This window comes from Pristis pectinata, chromosome 27, assembly GCF_009764475.1.
Source record: "Pristis pectinata isolate sPriPec2 chromosome 27, sPriPec2.1.pri, whole genome shotgun sequence".
Classification (NCBI taxonomy): domain Eukaryota; kingdom Metazoa; phylum Chordata; class Chondrichthyes; order Rhinopristiformes; family Pristidae; genus Pristis; species Pristis pectinata.
The window spans coordinates 5,045,472-5,072,023 of NC_067431.1; the positions used below are offsets into that span (position 1 = coordinate 5,045,472).

At 41.2% G+C, this 26,552-nt stretch overlaps 2 protein-coding genes across 2 annotated transcripts in view; both read right to left on the minus strand.

Annotated features, from left to right (window-relative positions):
- The window catches only part of tirap (toll-interleukin 1 receptor (TIR) domain containing adaptor protein), a 311,479-nt gene that overhangs the window by 22,354 nt on the left and 262,573 nt on the right, over positions 1-26,552 (minus strand). The window lies entirely within an intron of this gene.
- Positions 127-25,935, minus strand: foxred1 (FAD-dependent oxidoreductase domain containing 1). Its single transcript, XM_052039969.1, has 11 exons — positions 25,749-25,935; positions 21,546-21,766; positions 20,728-20,838; positions 19,098-19,216; positions 18,027-18,121; positions 15,854-15,955; positions 10,548-10,624; positions 7,745-7,905; positions 6,909-7,038; positions 5,894-5,998; positions 127-4,483 (listed from the first exon to the last, which is right to left on the minus strand). The coding sequence occupies exons 1-11, from the start codon at positions 25,918-25,920 to the stop codon at positions 4,229-4,231; spliced, it is 1,548 nt and encodes a 515-aa protein (XP_051895929.1). The 5' UTR covers positions 25,921-25,935; the 3' UTR covers positions 127-4,228.

Sequence of the window (26,552 nt, forward strand, 5' to 3'; positions counted from 1 at the left end):
GGAACATTGTCATCGGTGAATGGTCACTGATATAACAGCTGGAGGTGGTTTGGCCTAGGACAAAGTGATGAGGAACTTTTGCAGAAAACACTGTAAAAGGAACAAAGGTAAACATTTTAATTTTAATAGCAATTTATTTAAATAAAATACAAAGTACCCTGATTCATGTTACATTCCAACATTATATAGTAAAAATGGCAGTTTAACCTTAGAGCAGTGCCCTTTTGTTAAGTGTTACCACGTGAATATCTATTTTCAAAATTATAAACTTAGCAGCATTTTACAATCAATTTTTTCTCTCAGTTCTTCCCTGGGTTTTGAATTATTAAATTGATGAGGCAACAAATTACTTACTGCCACTAGATGGCACCGTATTACTACAATTTCCCCCAGGGTCGTCGTCTCACTTTATTTGGTTCTTGTGTGATACTTTATTGCCAGCGGAGAATGTGCCGGTTGTCCAAAGGGGAAAGGGTTTGATTGTCCCTCAGACTTCCTTCTGTGCTCCCCCACTGCACCAATCATTGGACCACATTACTGCTTCCACTCAGCATGAAGTGTAGTGAATGGAAACAGCGACGTAGGACTTGAACCTGATGCAAGACTAATCAGTGAACACCCACCCCCAACCCCAGGACATTGATCACAAGGCAATAACCAAGCAGCATGCGTTCAGCAAAGATTTCAGACTGTTCATTAAACTTCTGGCACTCCTCTGGTATTGCAGACTAGCCTACGTTGGGGCCATCCATCCAGGGCCATGTTTAATTCCCAGTAATTAACTTTTGGTCAGTTCCATATTAATTTAAGTCTCTAATGGAATCCATAATCTAACTGCCCTGTAGTAACATCGCCGGGTTCACTGTCCTTCATCAGGTCTGTGATCATTTGCAAGAATCACTGAACCCTGCAGCGTAGAGGGAAGTCAGTAGGCTCTTATGTCTGTGACAGCCAAAGGACACTCTCCAGCTCTCATCTGTAGCCTGCAGATGATGGTGCTTGTGGTCATCTTTAAAAAATAGAATGAGGGGTTCTGTCTTCAACTTTGTTCTTTCATTCCACTCTAATGCCTCCCTGTGTAGAACTGGTGTCTTTCACTGGCTACCAATAATTGAATAGCTACTGCTTGTGCTGAAGTCTTGACTAGGGAACCAAAGTAGTAACAAGGACCAGAATTCCTTATCCGATGGAGATAAAACTTGAGGTTGAGATATTACAGTAAACGTAATGTGACAGCTGACACTACAATACCATCTCCTCTTACCTCTACCCCTCTACAAGATGAGCTCAGTATAACTGAAGGTCGCTCCACTGACAATCTGATGATGCAAGACTTCTGGTGACTCATCGGGTCACCATTCACTCACTGCAGCTGACGTCTCAGTGGTTCACTTGCTGATGACTGACTGAATCACCTCTCCCTGACTGCAGTGCTGTCATGGCTGAGGGATCTTACTTTTAAGTAAATTCCAGTACAGGCCCTCCCGGGTAACAGACGCCTGACTTATGAACACTCCGTACATACAAACAAGCTCCCAGAGATATTACTGAATTTAAATTAAAACCAAAAAAAAATGTTTCCATGTAACCTCCCCACAGTAATCAGACACCAGTGTCTCTTAAGAACACAGGCTGCCAGTTTCACCGCAGGAGGCCACTTGAGAGTTGCTTTGGAAATTGATAAGCAATCGCTTTCATTGATACACGTGCAATGATGCTCTATTAAACACTGTAACATCCACTGACACTTCAACCCCATCAAAACCAGCCATTGAATGTGGGACATTCTGATCCTATGCCATTGTAACCAGGCAGGGGAAGGCAAATAAATGTTCATGTTAATTTGCCCTCATTAACACCATTCATTACAATACTGTGGAAATGTGGTTACCATAGTGATTTTATGTATTTTCTGATTTATGGACAAAATAGACTGATGGATGGAGGTAAAAAAACAGAACCTGTTTGTAAGCTGGGGACAGCCCTGTAGCTGTTAATAGATGAAATTGTAGCCCCCTTTGATCCAAACTAAATTTCACACGCTCCTTCTTGCCTGAGCAAAGAGAGCTTCAGCTCTCTCCTGCCTGCTATCTGTGTCAGTTCACTATGAGTGTGTTAAAATTATATCAAAGTCACAACTTTGAAGTGGTCAAGTATAATTGCAATAGCTACTACAGGGTTAGACTTCAACTCCTAAGTGGAAAGGCAGGTTCAATGATGTTACATATTTACAACTGGTTTACCTTTCAGATGGAAAAATACATATCCTGCAACTCGAATTACTTTATCGGAACAAGCTAACTGCAAATTGGCATGAAATGCCATTGGTAAACAAACCAGTCCTTCGGACATGCAGTGTGTCTGTTATAGTGACTCTCTGGATAGCTGAAGAGCTCTTCTAATGATTTTTAACAGCTTCAGTTTGCACTTTCAAACTGTTTCTTAAGGACCTAGACATTAGGAACCCAATTTATTATAAATATTATAGACGCAGATAGTTAAAACCCACAAGAAGATAGGAAAAGATGATTAATCGTAGCACACATCTCTTTCTCCTCTCAAAGCTTGCACATTTGTAGAGCCCTTGTTTTTTTTTCCCTCCTGCATTCTGGATATCAAATTTTGGTCAATTTCTGGGTATGTGGGCCACAACTGCCCTATGAACGTAGAGACAATTATCCAGTCTTCCTGCAGCTACAACACACGAATTAATGGCTTCTTTGAGAAGGAGAGTAGGTTGTTCCACTCCATATGTTTATCTAGTAATCGCATGAATTTGACCAATGTACCTGCCTCCACCACTGCCCCCAGGCAGGTCCACTCTACATTCCTCATAATTTTAAACAATTTATTTTCCTCTCATCCTCTTCTGTTCCATAGAAAACAATCAGTCTAGACAGACTTTCCTTAGAACAGAATTTTCCCATCCCTGGCTACATTCCTGTACATCTTCCCTCAGCTTCCTCTGGACTTAGTACATCCTTCCTGAAGGACAGCAGCCAAAGACAAACACAGTACTCGAGCCATGACCAAACCATATTTTATACTGTTTGAACAGGACCTCTCTGTTATATCGTTATCCTCAGCCATTGAAGGAAAGTGTCCATTACATCGTTAATGACTTTATCCACCTGCCTTGCTGTCTTCAGGCATCAGCAGACATGCACTCCTAGATCCCACTGCTGTTGCATACGTCCCAGATTCCTACCATTTATTATTTCCTTGCCTTGTTTAACCTCCAGAAATACATTACTTGCACTTCTCTGGATTAAATTCTATTTGCCTACCCAACATACGGTCATATTCAACAACAAACCTACCTTCCCCTCTCCACAAATGGCTGCCTGACTCACTGAGTATTTACAGCATTTTCTAAAGTGACTTATTAATTGGTTGAAGTGTATAAACAAAAGATATGGACAATTTATCTGTATTCGCTCAGTGATTTAAGTAGCCAGTTACCATGACAAAGGGTGAAAGGCAGCGATCTCAAATTTTAATTCAACGCTTAGAATTCTGGCAACTAAAGGGACTCTGATGCCATAAAACTTTTGGAACAGCTATCCCTCCAGTCTGAAAGTAAAAAGTGACTGAAAGAAGAAAAACTTCCCTAGAGCACTAATGCTTAATACAAGAGGGCATAGCTTTAAAGTAATTTGTGGGAAGTTCAAGGGAGATAGAGGAAGGTTTTTTTTACCCAGCAAGTGGTTGGGGTATGGAATGCACTGCCTGGGGGCAGTGGTGGAGGCAGGTACATTGGTCAAATTCATGCAATTACTAGATAAGCATATGGAGGAATTTGAAATAAAGGGATATGTGGGACGAAGGGGTTAGATAGTCTTAGGTGAGGTTTAAAGGTCGGCACAATATTGTGGGCCATAGGGCCTGTATTGTGCTGTACTGTACTATGTTCTATGTAAATGGTAGATATCCTCTTTTAAAGCAATTAGGTTTTTACATATTTCACATCTTATGTTCTATGTGAGGATTGATTTATTTCACACATGATTAAGCTTGGAGATGGCCAGGCACTCTCTGGTGGGTCCTACTAGTAAAACAAGAAACCCTGTGAAATTCTTTATAACATCAGTTCAACAGCACTAAGCATTCATATTCCAAGAGATTCATTATCTGTTTGTTTAACAACTTATGAATTTTCAACAAATTCATTCTGAATAACATGCATCTTTTAGGAAGTCTGACCACAGCAGAGCTGAATTTCATAAATTCACACTATATTTTTTTCCAGTACTTTGGTGCCTCTGTAGAATCGGATGAAATCAAATGCACTGAGGTCAAGCGTTTTGAATCTTCCATCAAGAACGAGTTCTGCAATGGCCCTGCCCACAGCTGGTGACTGCTGAAGGCCGTGCCCACTGAAGCCAGTGGCAAAAAACATGTTGGTAACCAGTGGGTGAATTCCAATGACTGCATTCTGGTCAAAGGTGTTGTAATCGTAGTAACCCGCCCAGGCACTTTTCAACTGAGAAGAGAAAGGCATCAGAGTAGAACAACAGAAACCATCTCTTGCACAGGGGTCCCCTGCAAATATACTGTACACAGCCTCACAGAAATGTTAGGAGCAAATAAAAATTTGATCAAAGGGGTAAATTCTTAAGTTTCTTAAGGGAGAGAGGACAGAGAAGAAATAGACCAAAGTTGAGTTGTGGGGAATTCAAGAGCTGAGAGCCAAGATGGCTAAAGGCACAATGAGCAATGGGAAGTTGGAGCATGGACATGCACAATCGAGGTCGGAATTGTGGGAATGTAGTGTCTTTAGAAGCCTGATATGGCTGGAGCAGTGTATATAGATAGGGAGGTACAAGACAGAAAGAATGGACCAGAATTTCTTGGTTTTTGACCACCTTACAGTGTGCCAGGTTAGTTAAACCTTTTCCATTATCTCTCAGTTTATATGTTCCTGGAAGTGTGGACTGATTAATTTTTTTTTAAATGTTAAGTGGCATCAACAATATCTTCTTAACCAATGTGTTTAGAGGGCTGACAAAGAAAGATGGGTATAGAAAGTCAAATCAGATACAGAAAGAGAAGAGGTTAATAAAAATTGAATTAGCAAGGACAGTGAAAATAATTAAAAACAGTTTACTACTTATAAGAATGAGGCAATTCTGGGCTGGAGAGGCGAAAGGGTGCTGTGAGAACATAATCCTTCTCATTAAAAGAGTACACAAACTGTCAGTCTCTTGCCCAAACCTACCTGCTGAGTGCAATTGGTAATTAATGCATAAACACACCAATTTCATGATGAGCATCTGCTTTAGTAAGGCTAATGGCCAACAGAGCAAATCTTCCACAAATGAGGTAACTCACAAATCCAGACCTGTTTTCCTTGCCAAAATTGCTGAATAATTTCCACATTAATAATGGTAGGCAATGTTAAACTTGCAAGTAATCTGCCAAAAGATTTTAGGTGAATGCCTAAAGGATTCGAATACTCATTCCCACAGAAATCTTATGAGCTGCTGTTTGGAATTCTACAGACCTGTCCTTGAAGGAGAGATAATTAGGATAGTTATTTGTCAATTCATCCAGTTATTCCAGAAAAGAAATACACTACCACACAGAGATATACAGGTCAGGCAGGTCTAAGGCTCACTATACAGCTGATATAACATTGCTCACTCTAAAATCCATCAGTGCCCCTATGAAGGGGGAAATATATAGCTCGAGTTCTGTTCCAGATTACTAATCCCTGACTTTCATAACGTAGGCAGAAGTGGTGTGCACGGATTGGCTAAGAGATATGCCTCCTGTTTATCTGCCAACCATCAGCAATTAGTGGGCTCACTACCACGAATGGTCAGTGGTATAAAGGTACTGAGGACTGGATGACAATGCAACAATATTGGTTAAAGATGTTAAGATAACTTACCTTCAGGGACTGGAAGGCAGGCACTCTCTGAGCCAGCTTGGGCCACACCTCCTCATGGAAATATTCGTAATTCACTTCCAGATTACTGGTGTCTGGTTCTTCTTCCTAGAAGAGCCAGGAACTGGAGTTACTGAGGGAGAGAGAAACGTGTGCCTATTCAGCAAAAGCAGCCCCATTCATAGAGATAGGGATAGTCAACTTGCTTTTTGTTTTGCAAAGTTTGTTGCAAAGGTGAGATATTAGGGACTGATACATGCAAAAGCTCCCATCGCATACTTTCAAACAAACTGCAGGACAGGTCAAGTGCAGAGCAAAGATCTCCCTACAGCACCCACTCAACCACTCACATGTCAGGTGCACAATGCCACTGGAAAGAGACCAACCAAGTTAACTTTACATAGAACTTCAGTAGCTGGTACAAAGTAGAATGTCATCTCACCTGCTCTGGTTAGACCCTGCCCCTAAACCGTAAAGACAAATGAATAATCTGTCTGAAAGGGTGATGGAAGGTACTGACAGTCCTTTGTTGAGCCTTTCTTTGCACGCTAGATGGCAGCCAAGGAATGCCAAATAGTGTGGTGTACTAGCTAATGAAGAGCAGGTTTGCAGGTAAGAAATTAGAGATCATTCAGCTGGAGCTGGGATATTTAACAACTTCAAAAGTACTAAATCGGCAAAAACCCACCAGGCTACAAGTGAGGGACAGGAGAGAGGGCGATGCTCTTTCAAGGATCTGCTGCAAACTTACAGGACAAAACGGCTTGTTTCTGTGCTGTATGGAGAACTTGATGTAGGCAGAGAAATGAAACTGAGAACACATCAAGTGGAATTATCATACCCACCATGGAAAAATAGAGCTAGCCTAGAGTGGAAAGAGACTGAGAAAGAAAACCGAGATAGAAACTTAGTCTGAGAAGTATTGTTCACAGGCATCTGGGGAAGAGTTAGCACATCCACTCTAGTCGTCTGCTCAATGCACAAAACACACAACTCAAGAAGACCTGGCTGTGCTTACCTCAGCCGGCGAAAGTCCTGCCAAGTAGTTTCCACCCAGACCTTCTCGGCGGAAGTACACCCCACTGCAGTCAATAGCTAATGGACAATCCAGTCCTGGACCGTCTGGACAGTGGAAGACATACACATATCTGGAGAAGGGGCAAGAAATTAATCTTGGAAATAGGCCTTATTCTCACAAACAATAAATCACCAATGATGTCGGCACATTGCAGAACATCCCAGCACCGTTAACAACTGTTGCAATTGCCTTTACCACCCTCGGGCTGCCGTGGAGAGAAACACCAGATCCAGCTGCCAATTGTTGACCATTAACTTTGGCTGGGAAGTGAAGTCAAGGTGAAAGCAGGATGGGTCTTCATTATTACACCTTCCCCAATGATAGAATTCTATTGCTTGTACTGAAGTATGTCATTTGTGGACCAATAATAGCTTCATGGTTGCCACAAACTTTACTCCACACCTTAGTAAAGCAACGTTTCACTGCACCTCATGGCTACATCAGGAAAACTCGGGTGGGGGAATCTTTGCCCAAGCCCATATAGTTATAGAGTTATACAGCATGGAAACAGGCCCTTCGGCCCAACTCATCAATGCTGACCAACATGCCTACCCGAGCCAGTCCCATTTACCTGCATTTGGCCCATATCCCTCTGAAGCTTTTCTATCCACGTACCTGTCCAAATGTTTTTTAAATGTTGTAATTGCACCCAATGTTGAATTTCCTTTTGTAAATGAAATATTTGTATCTTTTGCTTTACTGCAGATTCTGGTGTGCCTTATGATGCAGGTCTTCCCAGTTCTCTATTTTGTCACGTTGCTGCCTCTATTGCTCACCTTTTCCTAGGTTCAACAGGGAGTTTCGTACCCTCCAAGGTGCCTTCGGGTCCACTACCAATCCCGATCATCTCTGCTACTTTGCTTGACCATGCTCCAGCTGCATTTATCAGCAATGCGCATTTCACTGGCTGGCACTCCACACTGTTTGGCATCTTTACCTGTCACCCAGCAGACACACCAAAAGGTCAACAACTGATGCACTTCATCACTTAAAATGTAAGACCTGAACCTGAAGCCTTCAGTCTTCAACCTGAAACCTTCAGTCTGTTTCTTTTTCCACAGATGTGGCCTGATCTGCTGAGTATTTCCAGCATTTTTTGTTTTTATTTTAGATTTCCAGCATCTGCAGTTTTTGATTTTCAGTTACCAGAGCTCCCCTCTCAGCAGGTACCTTGGGACAAGTCTTCATCCTCCTTTCTGGGAATAATTTAAGGCATATGTAGTTATAAGAAAGGTGGTTGGCAGTTGAAGCAGCATTTAACTGAGCAATAAGACCAGAAAAGAGATAATTTATGCCTTGATAAAGAATGCATTTCTAGCACTCTGTTGATGGTATCGAGCTCAACTGGCTCATACCCAATGTGGCAAAAACAGGCAGAAGACTCCAAAACCCTCATCTCGGAGTCAGAGAATTTTTTGTGGCTCTTGATCCACATGCAGCAAGCAAGCGTGGTGCCTTGAGCTCGATCAGATTCAACTGCATGCATCCCACACATTATTATTTAGCCACACAGCAGAGGGATATACTGGACTGTGTTTGGTGTCCATCAGACCTGAAGCTCAGCAATAAACAGTGCTTTCAGGATAGAATGAAGCAAACAGGAACAAAAAAAAAAAGTATAAACAGACATCTCTGATGATTACTCTAGTTAATTAGGCCAATTTTATTTTTTTAAGGACATTTACTTTCTCTGTTTTGTTTAGAAGGAATTACAAATTGTCAGAAATATTACTGCAGAGGCAATGGAAAGAATGTGGAACTGAAGCTGGTTATTCAGATCAGGGGTACCAGGACACAACATTACAGTCACATGGGTATACTGGAGAAGCTGGGGTTGTTTGTACTCGTTGTGTGGAGACTTGGAGTGTTTAATAAAAACTAAATAAAGAAATTCCATTGGTGAAAGGGTTAATGATCAGAGTACAAAATTATTGTGATGATTGGCAGAAGAACCATTTAATGAAACATGATTAGGATTTGGAATTCTAACCAACCTGATAACTGTGGTGAAACGACATTCAATTCAACACAAGCTTTCAATGAGAAAATATATAAATACTTGGAGAAAAAAAAACTGCAGGAATATAGAAAGAAGTAAATAGCTCTCTGAAAGAGCAGATGAAGATCCCATCGACTGAGTGGCTTCCATGTAATTTTATGATTTCAGAATTTTATTACAGCATCTCATCTAGAAGGCAATGTGGTCAGGTACCTATATGAAAAGATTGGGAGATGTGGGAGAGTGGGTCAGGGTGACTCTGCCAGCTTTGCTTAGGATCATAGAAAAGTTACTGCACAGGATGAGGCTAGTCAGTCCATTGTGTCCATGCCCATTGAAAACTCCAGCCTAATCCTAGCACCAGGTCAACAGATCACAGACCTTCAAAAGTACATATCTATGTCTTAAATGCGACAAATGTTTCTGCTGCCACTACACTTCCGGGCAGTAAGTTCCACACCCCAGCACCCTTAGGGTGACAAAACTTCTGTTCATCTCCCCTCAAACCCCTGCTTTACGACCTCTGCTAAGGTAACTATCTCCTGCTCATTTACTCTATCTAGGGGCAAACAAAATGGCTCACCTCTGCCTTCTCAAGAGCAAGTAGGACAGGTAATAAATGCTTACCTTGCCAGTGATGTTCACATCCCAAAATAAAATGAAAAAGTCTCCCCCACTCAAAATCTAGAGACTTGTACTTTGTAGCTTCCATACTACTCACAAAGCATTTGATCAAAACCTTCCTGTATTAGGCATACTGACTAAAATTCTGAAGACCCTTTTGACAGCAATTACCTGGTAACCAGTTTGATTTAGCTTCCATGTAGGTAATTAATTAGTGAAACGCTTACTTAATTATACTCTGACTCAGCGATGAAGTTAAAAGCTGTAGTTCTACAAAACTGGTTATACCCTATTTAGGGAATTGCATGTGTTTCTGGGCATATTGGTTTTGGAGGCGATATATTCTGGATTCACAGATTACCAGGACCACAAAGGTTAAACTACAAGAATCGATTGTATGCACAAGTTCTTTTCTACACAACAGCAGATTAACATGCTGAGTTGTTCGATGAGGATTGACATGGCTAACAGAGAAAAATTTCCTTTGGTGGGAACAATCAAAACAAGGGGGCTAAACCTGAAAATTGGAGTTATGTCATTCAGGGCGATGTTAGAAAGCACTTCTTCACACAGAAGTAGCAGAAATCTAGACAATATGCTTCCTTTTAAAAGGCTCAAGAACAAGCCAACTGAACATTTTAAACTGGTATCAATGAATGGTTATTGACCTGAGAGGTCAATTTTGTTTCTCTCTCGCTATAGACACTGCTTGACCTGCTGCATGTTTCAAACATATGTACTCATTATTGATATATTTTTGCAGGGCAAGGGCATGAAGAATTGTCAAGTCAAAACAGGAAAATGGTGTTAAAACACAGATCAGTCACAATCTAACTGAAAGGTAGAACAGCTTCAAAGAACTGAATAGGCTTCTTTTCTTCCTATAAAAAGTGAATTTAGGATAGAGCGGAAGTTGGAACAGTGAGAAAACCAAAGTACAAAAATACTTCTCGTACAATGACGTGGTGAATTCTTTTCAGTGAGATACTGCTGCCGTCATCTGCCTCCATGTCTCTGGTAGAATGATGAAAACCTATCAGGATATGGATATTTTTAGACAAATGTTAATTAATCAGCTTATTTACCTCATCAAACCAAAAAAAAAGCTCTACCCACCTTCACACAACAGCAGAAAAATGAACCACTTTATTTTGATGGTAACACACCAAACATGTACAAGGAGCTCAGAACTTCCCACTGCCCAGTTGGATCACCGTCATACTTAAAGTAAGCTGGTTTGGTATTGATATTGGTTTATTATTGTCACTTGTACTGAGGTACAGTGAAAAACTTGTCTTGCATACAGATCAATTCATTACACAGTGCAGTTACATTGAGTTAGTACAGAGTGCATTGAGGTAGTACAGGTAAAAACAATAACAGTACAGAGTAAAGTGTCACAGCTACAGAGAAAGTGCAGTGCAATAAGGTGCGAGGTCACAACAAGGTAGATTGTGAGGTCAGAGTCCATTTCATTGTATAAGGGAACTGTTCAATAGTCTTATCACAGTGGGGTAGAAGCTGTCCTGCGTTTGTGTACAATTTGCTGTTCTGTGGGGTTAGTGTTAGCATCAATGACTGGTTCGTTTTTTTTTAAAAGTAGTATTAAAATAATATTTATCAACATTGAAGCAGAGATTATGCATCAACAGTTACCTAGCACTGGTTAGAAAGTGAGAACATCGGTAACGTTTACCAACATTAGGGTTCCTGACTGCATCACAACAAACACAGCTAGAATGTGCCTGTTTCCTGTAGTACCAAAGAATTAGGCCCCCGTTCACTAAAAGGCAGCAGATTTTTGTCCCGTTTTCAACCAGCAAGCAGCTTTGATTTTACCGTAAATGTATATTTGAATTTCAACCTAAAATAGCTAGAAGATGTGAAAAAAACTGATGCTTTTTCCCTCAGAGCCACCAGATTAACATTCATCACACTGTCAGCAATTTCATTTCAACCGATGAAATCACAGGAACTTTGCAATACAGGAGGCCATCTTGTCTGTGTCGACCAAAATAAGCTTCCCAGCTCGTCCCACCTCCAGCATCAGGTTCATGGACCTATAGGCTGGGGTTCTTCACGTACACATCCAAGTACTGTGTAAATCTGATGAGAATTTCCGCCTCTATCACTCAGTCAACAGTACATTTCAGACCTGCACCACTCCCTCTACAAAATAAATTTCGTCTCTCTTCAAATCCTTCTGTCAATTCTTTCAAATCTGAGGTCCATGGTTTTCGAACAATGGAGGAAATGGGAGTCATTTCCCCTCAAGGGAAAGAGCTTGTTCCTATTTACTCCATCTTGTCCCCTCAATTTTATGAAACTCAGCTTTAGACCCTCCTTAGCCTCTTTTGTTCTACAGTAAAACCCTAGCCTATCTAATCTTTCCATCTAGCTAAAATTTTCCAGTCCTGGCAATAACCTCAAATCTCCTTTGTTCCCTTTCAACAGAACTATACAAGGTGCTCAAGTTGTAATCAGCCTAGTACAGAGTTCCAGCATAACTCCCTGCTCTTATATTCTATGCCTTGGCTAATAAGGGAATGCATTCCCCTTGTCATTTTAACAACTATTCACCTCTTCCACCACCTCTGAGGATCTGTGGACATATAATCCAAAGTCTACCTGTTGCTCCTGACCTCTCCACAGTATTATAAAAATATGCTGCTTTCGCAGATGCCCTCTATGAAAACATTTTTGCTAATTTGCCAAGGATCAGCAACTTTGTTCACAGCATTTTAAAACTAGCTTTGTTCTCAGCTTTGTTTTAATTGCCTGCAAAATTTTACTGAACTCACACATTCTTCCAGGTGCATTTGGCCAAGTGCCCCCAAGTACCTTTTGTAAAATCAAAACTATTTCCTTAAACAAAATTTTTTAAAAAATGCCTCTGTAATTTTGAATAACGCTTTGATATTCCTATTCACTTGCTTTTATAAAAAAAGACAGTGTAACACGTGGTTACGTAATATCGCTCTGCTACACGTATTTTGTTAATAAGTTAAATGTTATAAGACAATGATTTGTAAGCACAATTTGCCTTCCAAAGATAAGAATCTACAATTTGCCTAACACCTTATAACTGGTATACAAGAATAATCGGTAAGTCAGTAATTATATATTGGTATGAGATCATTTGTAATCAATTACATCTGGGTCTTAAGGTACATATACACCCGACTTAGTGGGACATTTGCGAAGCAATTGGGTATTATTGACAGCTTTTAGGGTCAATTTCCATGCAAACAAAAATTGAATAGGTTCAAGTTCAACTTACTTTATTGTCATTCACCCATATGCTATAAAAACAGAGGAACGAAAAGTCGTTTCCCCCAGACTCACACAACAGAGGACATACATAGAACAGAAGACATATAATAAACGCAGACAAAAAAATTGTGCAAGTACAAATAGTGCAAAAAACGGTATATATAGAATACAAATTTAGTGCCGAGTTAGTGTAATAAAAGATCATAGGAAATAAAAGTTGGAGTGGGCTATTCAGCCTCTCAAGGCTATTCTAGGATTCAACAAGATCGTGGCTGATCTTCTACCTCAAAATGGTTTCCCTGCTCTCCATATCCTGATATGCATAATAGGGAAAGTTAGCAGCTCAGTGCCTATGACAGCCTGGAGACTGTAGGATTGTGCGTAATACAATAAATTATGAGATTACACAGGGAAAGAGCATTATGGGATGGTTAGGGTGCTAGAAAGGAAGGTGAAGAATCTATAGCACATCAGGCAAAGTTCTGCAGAAATTCTGAAGTATTTAGTTTGCAATATGTAAAACAGCTCAATAAAAACTGTAATAGCACCACAGTAATACGAGAATTTACTTTCCATGCTATAGGCAAACATAAGGTTTAGATTGAGTTTTGGAATTTTGCAAACCAAAGCACAACAGGACATTCTGTAAAGATTAGGAATTCAAGTGAAAAACAAGCTTTTATTCAGCACCTGTGCTAAGAGTTAGGGTCTAGCTTGCCTGCACTGGGTTTATAGTTTGCTCAGAAAGTTGTGTGTTTATAATCAAGCATGTCTCACCTTTATAGAGAAAAAACTGGAGCTGCAATACAAAATGCAATGTGCTTCAGGTATGGGAGAAGTCTGCCTTCAGTTTGTTAAATTGATATGGGAAGAGCTTGGCAATTTTACTTCAGAATGTAGCTCATGCTGAAATTTTACTATCCATTTGTTTATTCAGTGTTCAGGGATTGTTTCTCCTCCTTTTTCCTACGGAGCAGCTTTGTTGCTAACTCTGTATGGCTCCATTTCTAAGTTTGCTGTTCTCTGCACTAATTTTGTGCCCAGTTATTGTGCTGCCACATTTTAACTTAATTCCCAGATTGACCTTCACTGCCAAAACCTACACGTTAATGGTTTACAGCATTCCAATGAAATATTAGCAAAATATGCACAATTTACCTAACTCCTCTGACTTTTGAAGCTAGTTTGATTTTGAAACTTAACTATGGAGATAATAGCACATCCAGGATTAACCAACTTATAGTTACAAACTAGTTAATATGATCACAAGATTTTTGATCAATTCCAAGTTTATACTGACAGCCCATCTCAGCTGGAAGAGCAGCCGAGGTGCTACAATAGACCTTAATGTCCAGGAGTGGACAAGGGAAATTAATATAATGTTTCTAAATAGTAGCTAACCTGTGACTCCTACAGAAAGTTGATGTACATGAATGGCAGACCAAAATAAATTGTATTTGGCTCTAACACTCCCAAGAACAAATATTAGTCATGGTCAACTTTTCAAATTGAAAAAGCCAAGGTCTTTGGGGCAATTGTTCCATTGAAGAACTCCCACCATCCGGGCCGTGGCTCTTCCCAATGCTGCCATGAGGCAGGAGGTACAGGAGCCTGAAGACCCACACCTCAAAGTTCAACAACAGCTTTTTCCCCACTGCCATCAGGTTCTCGAACCAATCTGAAAAACCCCAATTCTACTTCAGACTATACTTCCCTCAACTTGCACTAATCTCATTATGTTTAATTTTGCTGTGCAAGTTATGTATAATTTATATTTATATAATTTATGTTTGTAATGTCCAGTGCTGCTGCTGCATAAAGCTAATTTTCATGGTATTTCTACCATAGGTACATATGCCCATGACAATGAACTTGCAATTGAGTTAATAATTCAAAAAAACATAGAAAATGAGCCGAAAGCCAGTCTGCTCATTCCCTCGACTTCAAATAGCCTTTGAACAACTGCATTAAAGTCTACCACTCGCTGCCTAGCAATATTGGCGAATGGACAGCAAAAGTAAAAGCTGTCCATTGTGAAGAACTAACGTTAAATAAAGTAATTGGCATGAGGGAGAAGGGAAAGGAATATTTGCCACCTTTCGTTTCATTGGATCTTGTGGAATCATCCCTGACTGAGCTTGCAGTACTCTGCCAATGTCCTGGTGAAATCATTCAGTGGAAATGCTGAGTGAAATTCTCGTGAAAAAGCATCCCTCTCTCAAATATTTTCTTCACGATAAATTGCCCAGAGCCAAGTACTATTTATGCAACATTATGTCACTGGCAAAAAAAATGGTAACTGAGTGTTCTTGGATATACTTTTCACGCTGGGGTGGGTTTGGTGATGGTATGGAGACCACAACTCAAATGGATGCGTTATGTTTGTGTCTCAGATGTTAGCAGTGGCTCAGTAGCTGCACTCTCATCTCAGGAAGAGTTAGGTATGGAGGAAGGCACCACATGAATTCAATTCTTTCCTTCAGTCAGTCTCAGATGAGATTGATCAAGATATCAGCTTAATCTGCTGAATAGTTCATTGTAAATTAATTCTGCTTTTGAGTTCCTACAAATGAACCTCTTCCAACTTTGTCAGGGAGCTGAAAAATCAAATTGGTTGGATGCCAACTACTTAAAAGGCTTGATGGAGGGAGGATGTTTCCCCTGACTGAGGAACCTAGGACCAAGGGACACAGTTTGAGAATGAAGGGTAGGCTGTTTAGGACTGAGATTAGGAGAGGTTTCTTCACGCAGAGTGTGATGAACCTTTGGAATTTTCTACCCTGGAAGGCTGTGGAGTCTCAGTTGTCGAGTTCACTCAAAACAGAAAATTGACATATTTCTACACATTAATGGAATCAAGGATTATGGGGATACTGCTGGAAAATGATGCCAAGATAGAAAATCAGACATGATGAAAGACATAGCAGGTTCAAAGGCCCAAACGGCCTGCTCCTGCTGCTACTTCTGGCATTCATATATATGTACTTACCCACCACCTCTCCGTGACACTGATACACGCCCATTGAGATGGCCTTCTTACGGAATGCATTCAGCAGTAGCCATGGGTCGAACCAGCCTTCGTTCTCCAAACCTACACAACAGATCACAAGATGATAAGATATCTTTATTAGTCACATGTACATCGAAACACACGGTGAAATGCTTCTTTTTTTGCATAGTGTTCTGGGGGCAGCCCGCGAGTGTCGCCACACTTCCGGCACCAACATAGCATGCCCACAACTTCCTAACACGTACGACTTTGGAATGTGGGAGGAAACTGGAGCACCCGGAGGAAACCCACGTAGACACGGGGAGAACGTACAAACTCCTTACAGACAGCGGCTGGAATTGAACCCAGGTTGCTGGCGTTGTAATAGCGTTACGCTGACCGCTACACTACCGTGCCTGAACAACTTACAGGCAAGTTCAGATAAGTTTGCATATTCATTTCACTGGAGTGCTATTTCCATCTGTATCCCATTGGGATAATGACCTAGACTCCAGTCACTCAATAGCATAGCAGAATTTCAGCTTTAGTCCAGACACAATTATGAAGTACAAATCAAAAACGAATGATCTCGAATGCACATCAGATGCACTTCAAACTACGATTGAATCAAAGCACTTGGAAGTGTGCGGTAAGCACATTTGCCTTCTTTCTTCTATCACTTATGCTTTTGGTTAAGGAATATATGTAAAGAACTACCCTGTTGCTTTTGGAATCAGGTAGTAGAACCCTCTTCAACTTTGAAATCCACATTCCTAATAGACTGTCAATATATCAAATTGGTAATAATGGATTTAGGATTTGTCTGCCAAGGATGTCAACATACATGGGCTTTCAATTGCAAAATGCCTTGATTTAAAATTTTCAACCTTATTTAAAAATTTTCTATGACCTTCCTCCATTCTTCTCTGCAATCAAGTCCTGCAACTCGGAAGTGTCTACCTCCTCATCATTCCCAAACTTAAATTGCCCTTGCACTGGGACTCTTGCCTTCAACTCTGGAATTTCAGCCATATATTTATTTACCTTTATTTTTGCCCTTAGGCATCCCTTAAAGCCAAATAATTGACAAGCTTGTGGCCATATGCACTTAGTAGCTTAGTTTCAAATCTGCTAACACTCCTGTAAAGAACCTCAGGCCATTTACCGTCAATCCATTAAAAAAAAGACATTATTTATTGTTGTGATGTCTCTGGGGTTTCACCCAGTTCTCTCTGCTGTAGTTCTGCATTGCTTTTTTCTTTGGTATCTTATGCAACTGAAGTTTAGTACAATCCCACAGACAGCCATTCTGAGCTTTAGAATGAAACTTCAGAAATAAAGCATGATCTCAATCTAATTCTTGGTTAAGGGGGAATGGGGAAAAAGATTTAAAAAAACTACAGATGCCGGAAATCTGAAATAAAAGCAGAAAATGTTGGAAAAACTCAGCAGGTCCAGCAGCATCTGTGGAAAGAGAAACAATTAACATCTTGGCTCTGCAACCCTTTGTTAAAGCAGGGAAAGAGGGAGATACAAGTTAGTTTTCAGTTAAAAGATGTTCGATATCATTTCACTAACACATGACCAGGAATCCTTACTATGTTACATCAGAGGTAGAATACAGAATTCAGTGTTGGGATTATAAACTGGAATTAGGATTTTCATGAACAGTAAAGCACTGTGATATCACGGGATTCTGGAGAATTTTTCTTTAGTTGCCGTTTCAGGAAAGATCATTGAGTAAAAAGTACAATTTTGTAGTGAGCATTAAAATACAAAACGGAATGATGGCCAAGAGTTCTTCCATTTTGCTAGCCACAAATTTTATTTTTTGGTCGACCTATCCTCATTCTTTGCGCTTAGGAGATCGCAGTATAAAATTTTCCCTATTTCAACGCTAATGTAATTGAGAAATTCCACAGGTTGGCTGCTGAAGTGAATAGAACATGTTAGCTTTCAGATCCTTGTTCTGAGCTTGGGTGATCCAGTGTGCTGGATGGAATAGTGGGCATTACATGCTGCATTTAGTTGTTCTGCACTTGACCAGGGTTTGGTAGTTTTAACAATAGCTTACTAAAATGCAGTGATGTTTCACACACCAAGTTCAAAACAGTCTTTTTTTTTAAATAGTTATAATTTTTACTCAGTCAGTTACTTTCCATGATGGACTCACCGTATGAAGCCAAAGCAATCCCATCTGTGTTGATCCATGGGAATTTCCTCTGTAATTGCTGAGGTGTTAGGAGTGTGACTGCGGCTCCCTCATTCCTGAAAGAAACAAATATTACATTAACTCCACCTTTATTTAGCTCTTTAGCCGATTACTTTTCATTTTGAAGTTATTGTAGATTCTCCCCATAAGTATGAAGGCAGTACCTATGTCTACATAAAGCGTTCTGTATAATTAACCATCAACAGTGGTATCTGCTTCTGAAGATCAACTCCCCAGTTTCTCCCCACCGGTGATGAGTGAGAGAAACCCCACCCTTCACCGATCCACAAAGTTACAAATTCTGCCATCATCAATCTGTAACCCTGGCAACTGGCACCTCCTGAGATGTATCATCCAAAAAGATGCATCATCCAAAAAGATGCTTCCCCTCACCAGAGTCCCACTAAACACACTCGATAGCAGGGAGCAAATAGTTCAGCAGTAAATATAGATTCTGATACCCACCCAATCAGCAGGACAGACTCAACAAGAGCGTTTTCTTGTGTGGACACCAAGGAGGGATAAAATTGGGCTCAAAGCTAAAGCTACTGGAGATGCTCAGCAAATCAGGCAGCAGCTGCAGACAGAGAAACTGAATGAACATTTCAGATCAATGACCTTCCATTAGAACACAGTAATAATGCAAGGTCATCAACCTGAAACGTCAATCCTGTTTCCCTCTCTACAAATGCTGCCTGATTTGCTGAATACTTCCAGAACTTTCAGTTTTACAATATCTGCAGTCTACAGTTCATCCTTGTTCACCAGCAGGTGAGCAGGTCCAGCAGCATCTGTGGAAAGAGAAACAGTTACTATCTTGGCTCTGCGACCCTTTGTTAGAGTTGGGAAAGAGAGAGATACAAGTTAGTTTTCAGTTAAAAGAAGAGATGTTCGATATCATTTCACTAACACATGACAAGGAATTCTTACTACATTACATCAGGGGTAGAATACAGAATTCAGATAATTTACAGTTCACCAGCCCTTCATTAATTCCTTGTATGGCAGGGTTTTATCATTCAAGTATCTCACCTCTGAATACGGTAATTTTCTGCCAAGATATCACTCTGCTCCTTCCCAGCTAAAAAGAGATATCCTAATGGATTAAAGTGAATATCCACAGGGTCCTCACTCACCACATTCAGGTGTTCCTGTTGGGGAGACACACAGTGAGCTTCATCTCATAATTAATCTTTTGCTTTAGATAATTCTGCCAAGGATACTACTCATTTACCACACACTGGTTTTCCATAATTAGAAGCAACGTCCTTCCAATGGTTCAGTGATTGTAAGTTTAAAAATTAGATAAATAAAATTAGTTTAAAAATAGATAAATGTTGTGTACAATTTCTGGAATATTTTATCAGGCCAATCAAGAAGGATTTGTTCTATAGACTTTGATACTATGATCAACAACATTTTTACCCCCCCCCCCCCCCCCCCCCCCCACACACACAAAACCATAAATTCTGTTAGACTGAATTTTATTCCGTAGTGATTTGTGAATTCTGTAAGGGTGAATTTCCATTACCCAAACAGCCCCGACGCAGGGGTTGTCTGTATGGCAAATCTTAAGTCTATCTATTGGGAGCACATAGAAGCCCACCTAAAACAACAAATGGATGCAACATCTCCCAAACTACACACCCAGCCAAGATCCTCCTGTCCCACCTGTGGTGAAGTTTGCAGGTCTGACACTAATCTCATCAGCCATCTCAGAACCTACAGAATTAGAATCTTGACCCTAAGATACTGCTTAAGAGGATGGCCCACGTGGTTTCCTTCAGATGCTGCGATTTCTTCCCACATTCCAAAACCATGTGGGTTAATAAGTTAAACAACCACTGTAAACTGGTCTTATGAAGAATAGCCTTTTGGATAAACTGTGTGTAGATGCGCATGCGCATAGGCGTGCAGGAAGAAGCATGGGAGAGTAAAATGGGCTAAGGTAGGATTTATGTACAAATGGAGCTTGATGATTGGCATGGACTCAGAGGGTTGAAGGGCCTGTTTCTCTGCTGTATCTCTCTATGAGTCTAAGACCAGTGCAGTAGTAAAGAATGCTGTCCTGTCTGTTGAATAACATGTGAAACTAAGGTCCTTTGAGATTGCCGAAGTAAATTAAAAAATCCATTACACTATTTCACAGAGCAGGGGAAACTACCTCTGGCATCCTGGCTATTAGCTATTGCACAATCAACATCATTACCTTATTGATATTTGTGGGAGCTTGTGGACCATATTGTCTGCCATGTTTCCTACATGGCAACAGTGAGTACATTATGTACCTGGGATGACCATTTTATTTTTCTTTCAGATTGGGGATGTCTTGGCCTTGTTCTCCAAGCTTTGCAGAATCTGATCTCACTGGTGGCAGTATAGCATAACTTCTGTCCAGCTGTGGAAGTGGGAGAGGTGTGCAGGAGAGGAAAAAGGTCAAAATCTGCCAGGGTTCCTGCACCTGGGAGAAAGAATCAGACTCAACCATGCCTTGCTCTCATAAAGAATGACATTTTGGATAAATTAGTGAAAGCCTGCTAAAAAAACTTCCAATCTTACATACAAATCCTAACCCAGCTCCTGCTGGAATCCATTTAGAAAAATCAAAGATACTAGGCAACAGCTAGACATGACCAGATAGGGCTGTGCATTCTGTCAGTACCTGGATATTACGGAGAAAGTGAGCAGATTGCATTGACAGATGGATATTTTCTGGCAGAGAGAACTGATGGCGAATTCCTCCCACTGCCCGGACTGTGGAGGATCTGGAATACTACATGGAGAGAAAAGAAACATTCAGTAAAACACCACCGGACATGGTCTTTATAAACTGCTGTGCCATCCAGAATGGCAACATCTTAGCTTCAGTCATTTGTCTGCGCTGAGTTACATGAAAGAACAGTGAAAGCAGATTCGATAGTAACTTACAAAAGAGAATTGAATATTTACTTAAAAAAGAAACAATGCAAAGGCTATGGGTAAAAAGCGAGTAGGACTAACTAGATGACCCTTTCAAGGAGTCAGTACAAACATAATGAACTGAATAGCTGTACTAACAGCCACCAAAAATGTCAATAATTCTAGCACTTTTAACGTAGAACATCTTAAGTCAAAACAGCACCTCAGACAGTTTAGGAGCTATTAAGACAAAAGCTTAGTCCAAGAGTTAGGTTTTAAATATGTGGAGGGACAAAGGGTTTTTGGGAAGGAATTTCAGAATTCATTATGAACACACGATTTCAAAGGTCACTTTAAAACAGCTCTTTGAAAATTGTTTGACCCTAAATCACTCTCAATTTGGCTTATCGTCAAATTTTGCTTGATGCAAAGTTGCTAGTTATGTTAAAGATACCAGATTAATGCATGCTGTTGGTGAAGATCTTTACTCTAACATTAAGGTCTATTTCATTATTGCAATACACAAGGGAAGAAGTGGCTGTGTCGGGAAAAGAATAATTTCTCTGACAGATGTTCACTCACAGTTGGGTCTCTCTCTACTACCACTACACGAACTCCTTCCCGGACTGCTTCTTTTTTCTTTAACCAGTATGCAGTGGACCAGCCCATTATCCCTCCTCCAATGATGACGATATCAGCCCACTCGGGAGGCAAGCCAGGCGTCTGGTGCAAGGGGCTCCAGTCACTGCCAGGGAGTGCCTCCTTTGCTTTCTTCCTGAATTTGGCAAATTCATTTTCTAGATCTGGAAAATGAACAAGATATTTTAAAGTTTTGCATGCATCAACATCAGTATATCATGAGATACATTAAATCAATGTACATCATTGAATGCACATGTATGATCTAACAGCAAAAAGGATCAAGAGCCCAAGCAGATTTTATGCTCCTAATCTTTGGGAGCCCAAGGTCCCATTGCCAAATCAAAATCAAAACTGCAGATACTGTAAATCTAAAATTAGAAAATGCTGGGCCCAGCAGCATCTGTGGAAAGAGAAACTGCATTGCCTATTGCTACACTGTTTAGAAATGGCTCAATATGAATCAGGAATCAAACTCTATCATTTATGGTGTATGGCTCAGTGCTATACTATGAATCACAGTTGCCAACTGAACGGCCAGTTGAAGCAGTTTACTTTTCAAAAATTAGTAAGATATCAAAGTTTGAGTGGGACAATTCATTTCGAAAGTTGTTGTCCACTGTCCTGGAGAGTTCACACTAAATACTTAAGGCACTTAATGGGAACATTATATTAAAGTTGACACCAAACTAATTTAGGATCTACTTGGACAACCAGGTCGAAGAAGCAGGATTTAAGACAAGTCTCAATGAGTGCAAAGAGATTTTAGAAGGAATTCCAAAGCTTGAAGCTGGGCAGCTGAAGAAATAACAGTCATAGGAGCAACATAAATTGAGGATGCACAGAGCTGACAACAGTCCAAAGTAAATAGGCAGTCCCATAAAGACTATTTTGCATGCTTTTCTTTACCTAGGTATCCGACCTACATAAACAGCTCTGGTTCAGGAGGACCTAATGTGGTAATATTGCACTCAGTAGAGGCTGCACTCAATACTGCAAAGGTAAACAAAAGCTTGCCTTGAAGCAATCCTTCCAGCAAGGACCCATGAACCACAAGGGATGCACGAAGCAGGAGTTTGAGGAACAGCCCCGTAGAGCTCAGGATGCCCTGTATAAATGGAAAACTGGCTGCTCGCGTGACAACTGGGGTGGCCAATTTTCTTGGTAAAACTTTACTGACCCAGGCATGTGACCATTCCCACACGGAATGAGATGCTTAATCACCTGATAGATACAAGGAATTGGGAATTTGCAGTCAGCAGTGAGCACTGTCAGCTCCCCATTAACCACTGAAACTTATCTTGGAGCAATCCTTGCAGCTGGTATTTCTGGGAATGCCAGATTCTTTCTGACAAGACAGAACAAGCCTCTTGGGTTTGAAGCTCATTGGACTTCCAATGATACGAGGATTAGCTTAGATATTGTGTCCCTGAGAGGTGAATAGTCTGTTTGGTCTTGAATAAACAGGCTTGGCCAAGGTGCCAGAAGTCATACAGTACTTGTGAAAGCAGATCATAGCATAATCAAATAGTCTGAAGAAAAGCTAATTGGGGTAAAAAGAGGATTTGCTCAGGACTCAGCAATGGTAATCTATTGCAAAGTCCTATAAAGCTCTGTGCGAAAAATGTCCTTACAACCTTCCCTTTTCTGCTTCTAAAACAAATCCAACTTTGTAACTGATTTACAGTTGGTGGAAATAATCTTTTACATTGCCAAATTCCTTCATAATTATGAACACATTCATTAGATCCACATTTCCTTTGCTTGGTCCAGTTACCAGGACAGCCTATTGTAATGGCGACAAGGACAAGAAAGAATAAAAATGGTGATATTACACTACAGAATGCTAGGTTTGCTATACTACTAGAGATTTACTCAACACTGGATATTAAAGCTAACCTTTAAAGGTTTAGCCGTTTCCTTAAAATACTTCTTAAACAGTACAAATTGTTACAAGCTGTGTACTGGATAAGACTCCACACTTCCAAAGGAGTAAGCTTTTGGTCAAGAGGATTTATTGAAGGAATTACAAACAGACACAACGAGAGCTGTTGCAGTTAGCCTATGAAGATACATGAAACAAGATTAAATCTAAACACTTTTTTGCCAAAGCCTTGAATTGATATGGCTGTTTTAGACTTTAATCCAAATGACTGCAGCATTTATAACACATGGATTAGGTTTATTCTACAAATCATCCAGACGGAGTATTGTCTTTTCCAGTGTTGTACACAATAAGACTGCCAACCTAAGTTGTTTGTGCTGGTAACAGATATACGAAGGATGTATATCCTTTAGGGATACCTCATGTCCCCCACGATGAAGACTATAAAGCAAACAAAATATTGAGCATATTTGCCATTTCCTATTTTCCCGTTATTAATTCACCTTTTTTTTTGAAGAGGTCCCAGACCAACCTTATCTGCTGCCTTCTTACTTACATATCCATAGAAACTGTGTTTGTTTTGATATTACACATGTTTTTTCTCAAAATCAATTTTCTCCCTTTTATGAGTTTTTATGATCCAGATGTCACTAACATCAAGACAATCACCTTTGTCACTTCCCTTCCATCATCTCATAGAACAACCTTTCCAAAGATAGCTCCTGCTCAAGCTCTGAACCTCTCTCCTATTACTCACTATGGTCTCCAAGCCCCTCTTGTCCATGACATTGACCTCCTGCTCCCTCAATGATCTTCTCATCACACCACTGACCTACCAAGTTAATCCAGATTTAATGTTAGCTAATATTGTTAATGGTCCTTTTGCCTCAAATACTGTCCACTTCTCATGAAAGCCTCCATTTAGAAGCTGGACATCATTTTCCGCAGTGGTGGAATGTGTGGAGTAGCTGGACCTTCCCGTCAGCTTCAAGGAGCACCACCAGTGAAAATCTCATCATCAACGTGACCAGGACTGGCACAGGACCTTGTGACAGTCCTGAGCCAAGTTCTAGCAGGGCACCCACGACACACAAGGAAACTCAAATCATGGCCATTTATGAAGTAAAAAGAGGTCAAGACACCAGTTGCAACTGTAGTAATGAATGCAAAGGGTTTCCCAGCACATGGTCCACACCAGACCCACAATACGGCTCAAAACACAATCTACTGGAGGAACTCAGCACCTGTGGAGGGAGATGGACAGTCGACATTTGGAGTGGAGACCCTTCCTCTGGACTGTCCATACGCTGACCTCACCATCTACCTTGTTGTGACCTTGCACCTTATTGCACTGCACTTTCTCTGTAGCTGTGACACTTTACTCTGTACTGTTATTGTTTTTACCTGTACTACCTCAATGCACTCTGTACTAACGCAACGTAACTGCTCTGTGTAATGAATTGACCTGTATGATCGGTATGCAAGACAAGTTTTTCACTGTACCTTGGTACAAGTGACAATAATAAACCAATACCCTGGCAGCTTAGTAGGTCAGTATAAACAGACTCCAAGAACACCTCTCTCCTCGACGATGGCAGAGCCCAGCGTGTGAGTGTTAAAGAAACGGCTGAAGCATTTGTAACCACATTCAGACAGAAGTGGCACATAATAATCCATCTTGGCTTCCTCCCGAGATCCCTAGCATGAGAGACCAATCTCCAGCTCGGTCGACCCACACCATGAGGTTTCAAAACTGACCAAAAGCATTGGAGTCAGCAAGGCTACAGGACCAGGCAACATTCCAACTGTGGTGCCAAAGTCCTGCACTCCAGAACTCGCTGTGTCTCTGGCCAAGCTGTTGCAGTGTAGTTGTAACTCTGTGACTGACCTTGCACCTTATTGCACTGCACTTTCTCTGTAGCTGTGACGCTTTACTCTGTACTGTTATTGTTTTTACCTGTACTACCTCAATGCACTCTGTACTAACCCAATGTAACTGCACTGTGGAATGAATTGACCCGTAAGACAAGTTTTTCACTGTGCCTCACTACAAGTGACAATAATAAACCAACACCCGATGCTGCCCGACCCGCTGTGTTCCTCCAGCAGGATGTTATTCGCTCCAGATCCCAGCCGCCGCAGCCTCCTGTGCCTCAGACAGATGCCGCCGCCGCCGCCGCCGCCGGGACGGGACGCTGCGCCCCGACCTCTCCCCACAGACGCTGCCCGACCCGCCGGGAGCGCAGCGCCCCTCGCCTCACCTTTAAAGAAGTCGCCGCGCCTCCGCACCTGGGCGCTGCGGTGGATGGCGGCCCGACGCCAACAGCCCGGCAAAGACGCCAAGATGCCGCCAGCGACAGCACGGCAGCCGCTCCGGGACAACATGCCCAACTGCGCGCCAGGGCCGGGGGGGGGGGGGCGGGGCTGCGTCATGACGTCAGACCCCAGCACACGTCGCCGCGGGAGAGGCGGGGCCGGTGCCGCTCCGTCACGTGACGAGAGGAGCTGCCCCAGGCAGAGTGTCCGAGGGGGCAGCGAGCGCGGGGAATAGACAGCGGGTCGGCCCAGAGGGATGGGAAATGATAAATAAGCTGCAAATATGAAATAAAACAGCATGCTAAAATAAAAGTAGAAAGTGCTGGTCTTGGTTTATTATTTTCACTTGCACCTAGGTATAGATATGTATACAATAAGATACACACCTATATATATATATATATACAATACTAATGCAGCGATTGTATATCAGAATGGGTAATTGACTAATGAGCTCTCCCAACCATGACGGAAATTTAACAAGAAATGACAAGAAACTAATCCTGCCATTAGGGTTTATAACGAAGTGATCATTGCCAAACAGCATGAAGCAAAAATATTAACATAAAGCACGGCGGGTTTGCATCTGACATTGAGTGCTAAATACAAACTTAGAATGGGAATTCAAAGAGTCATACAGCTTGGAAACAGGCCCTTCAGCCCATCGAGGTCATGCCAATCATCAAGTACCTATCCACACTAATCCAAATTCTGTATTCACATTCCTGGCAACTTCCCCCGGATTCTAC

Coding starts and splice junctions, on each gene's coding strand:
- foxred1 (XM_052039969.1), bottom strand. CDS start 25,920: ATGACGCAGCCCCGCCCCCCCCCCCCCGGCCCTGGCGCGCAGTTGGGC. Junction 19,217..20,727: donor ACTTTCTCCGTAATATCCAG/GTACTGACAGAA, acceptor TCTCCCCAACAG/GAACACCTGAATGTGGTGAG. Junction 15,956..18,026: donor GATTGCTTTGGCTTCATACG/GTGAGTCCATCA, acceptor TCTGTTGTGTAG/GTTTGGAGAACGAAGGCTGG.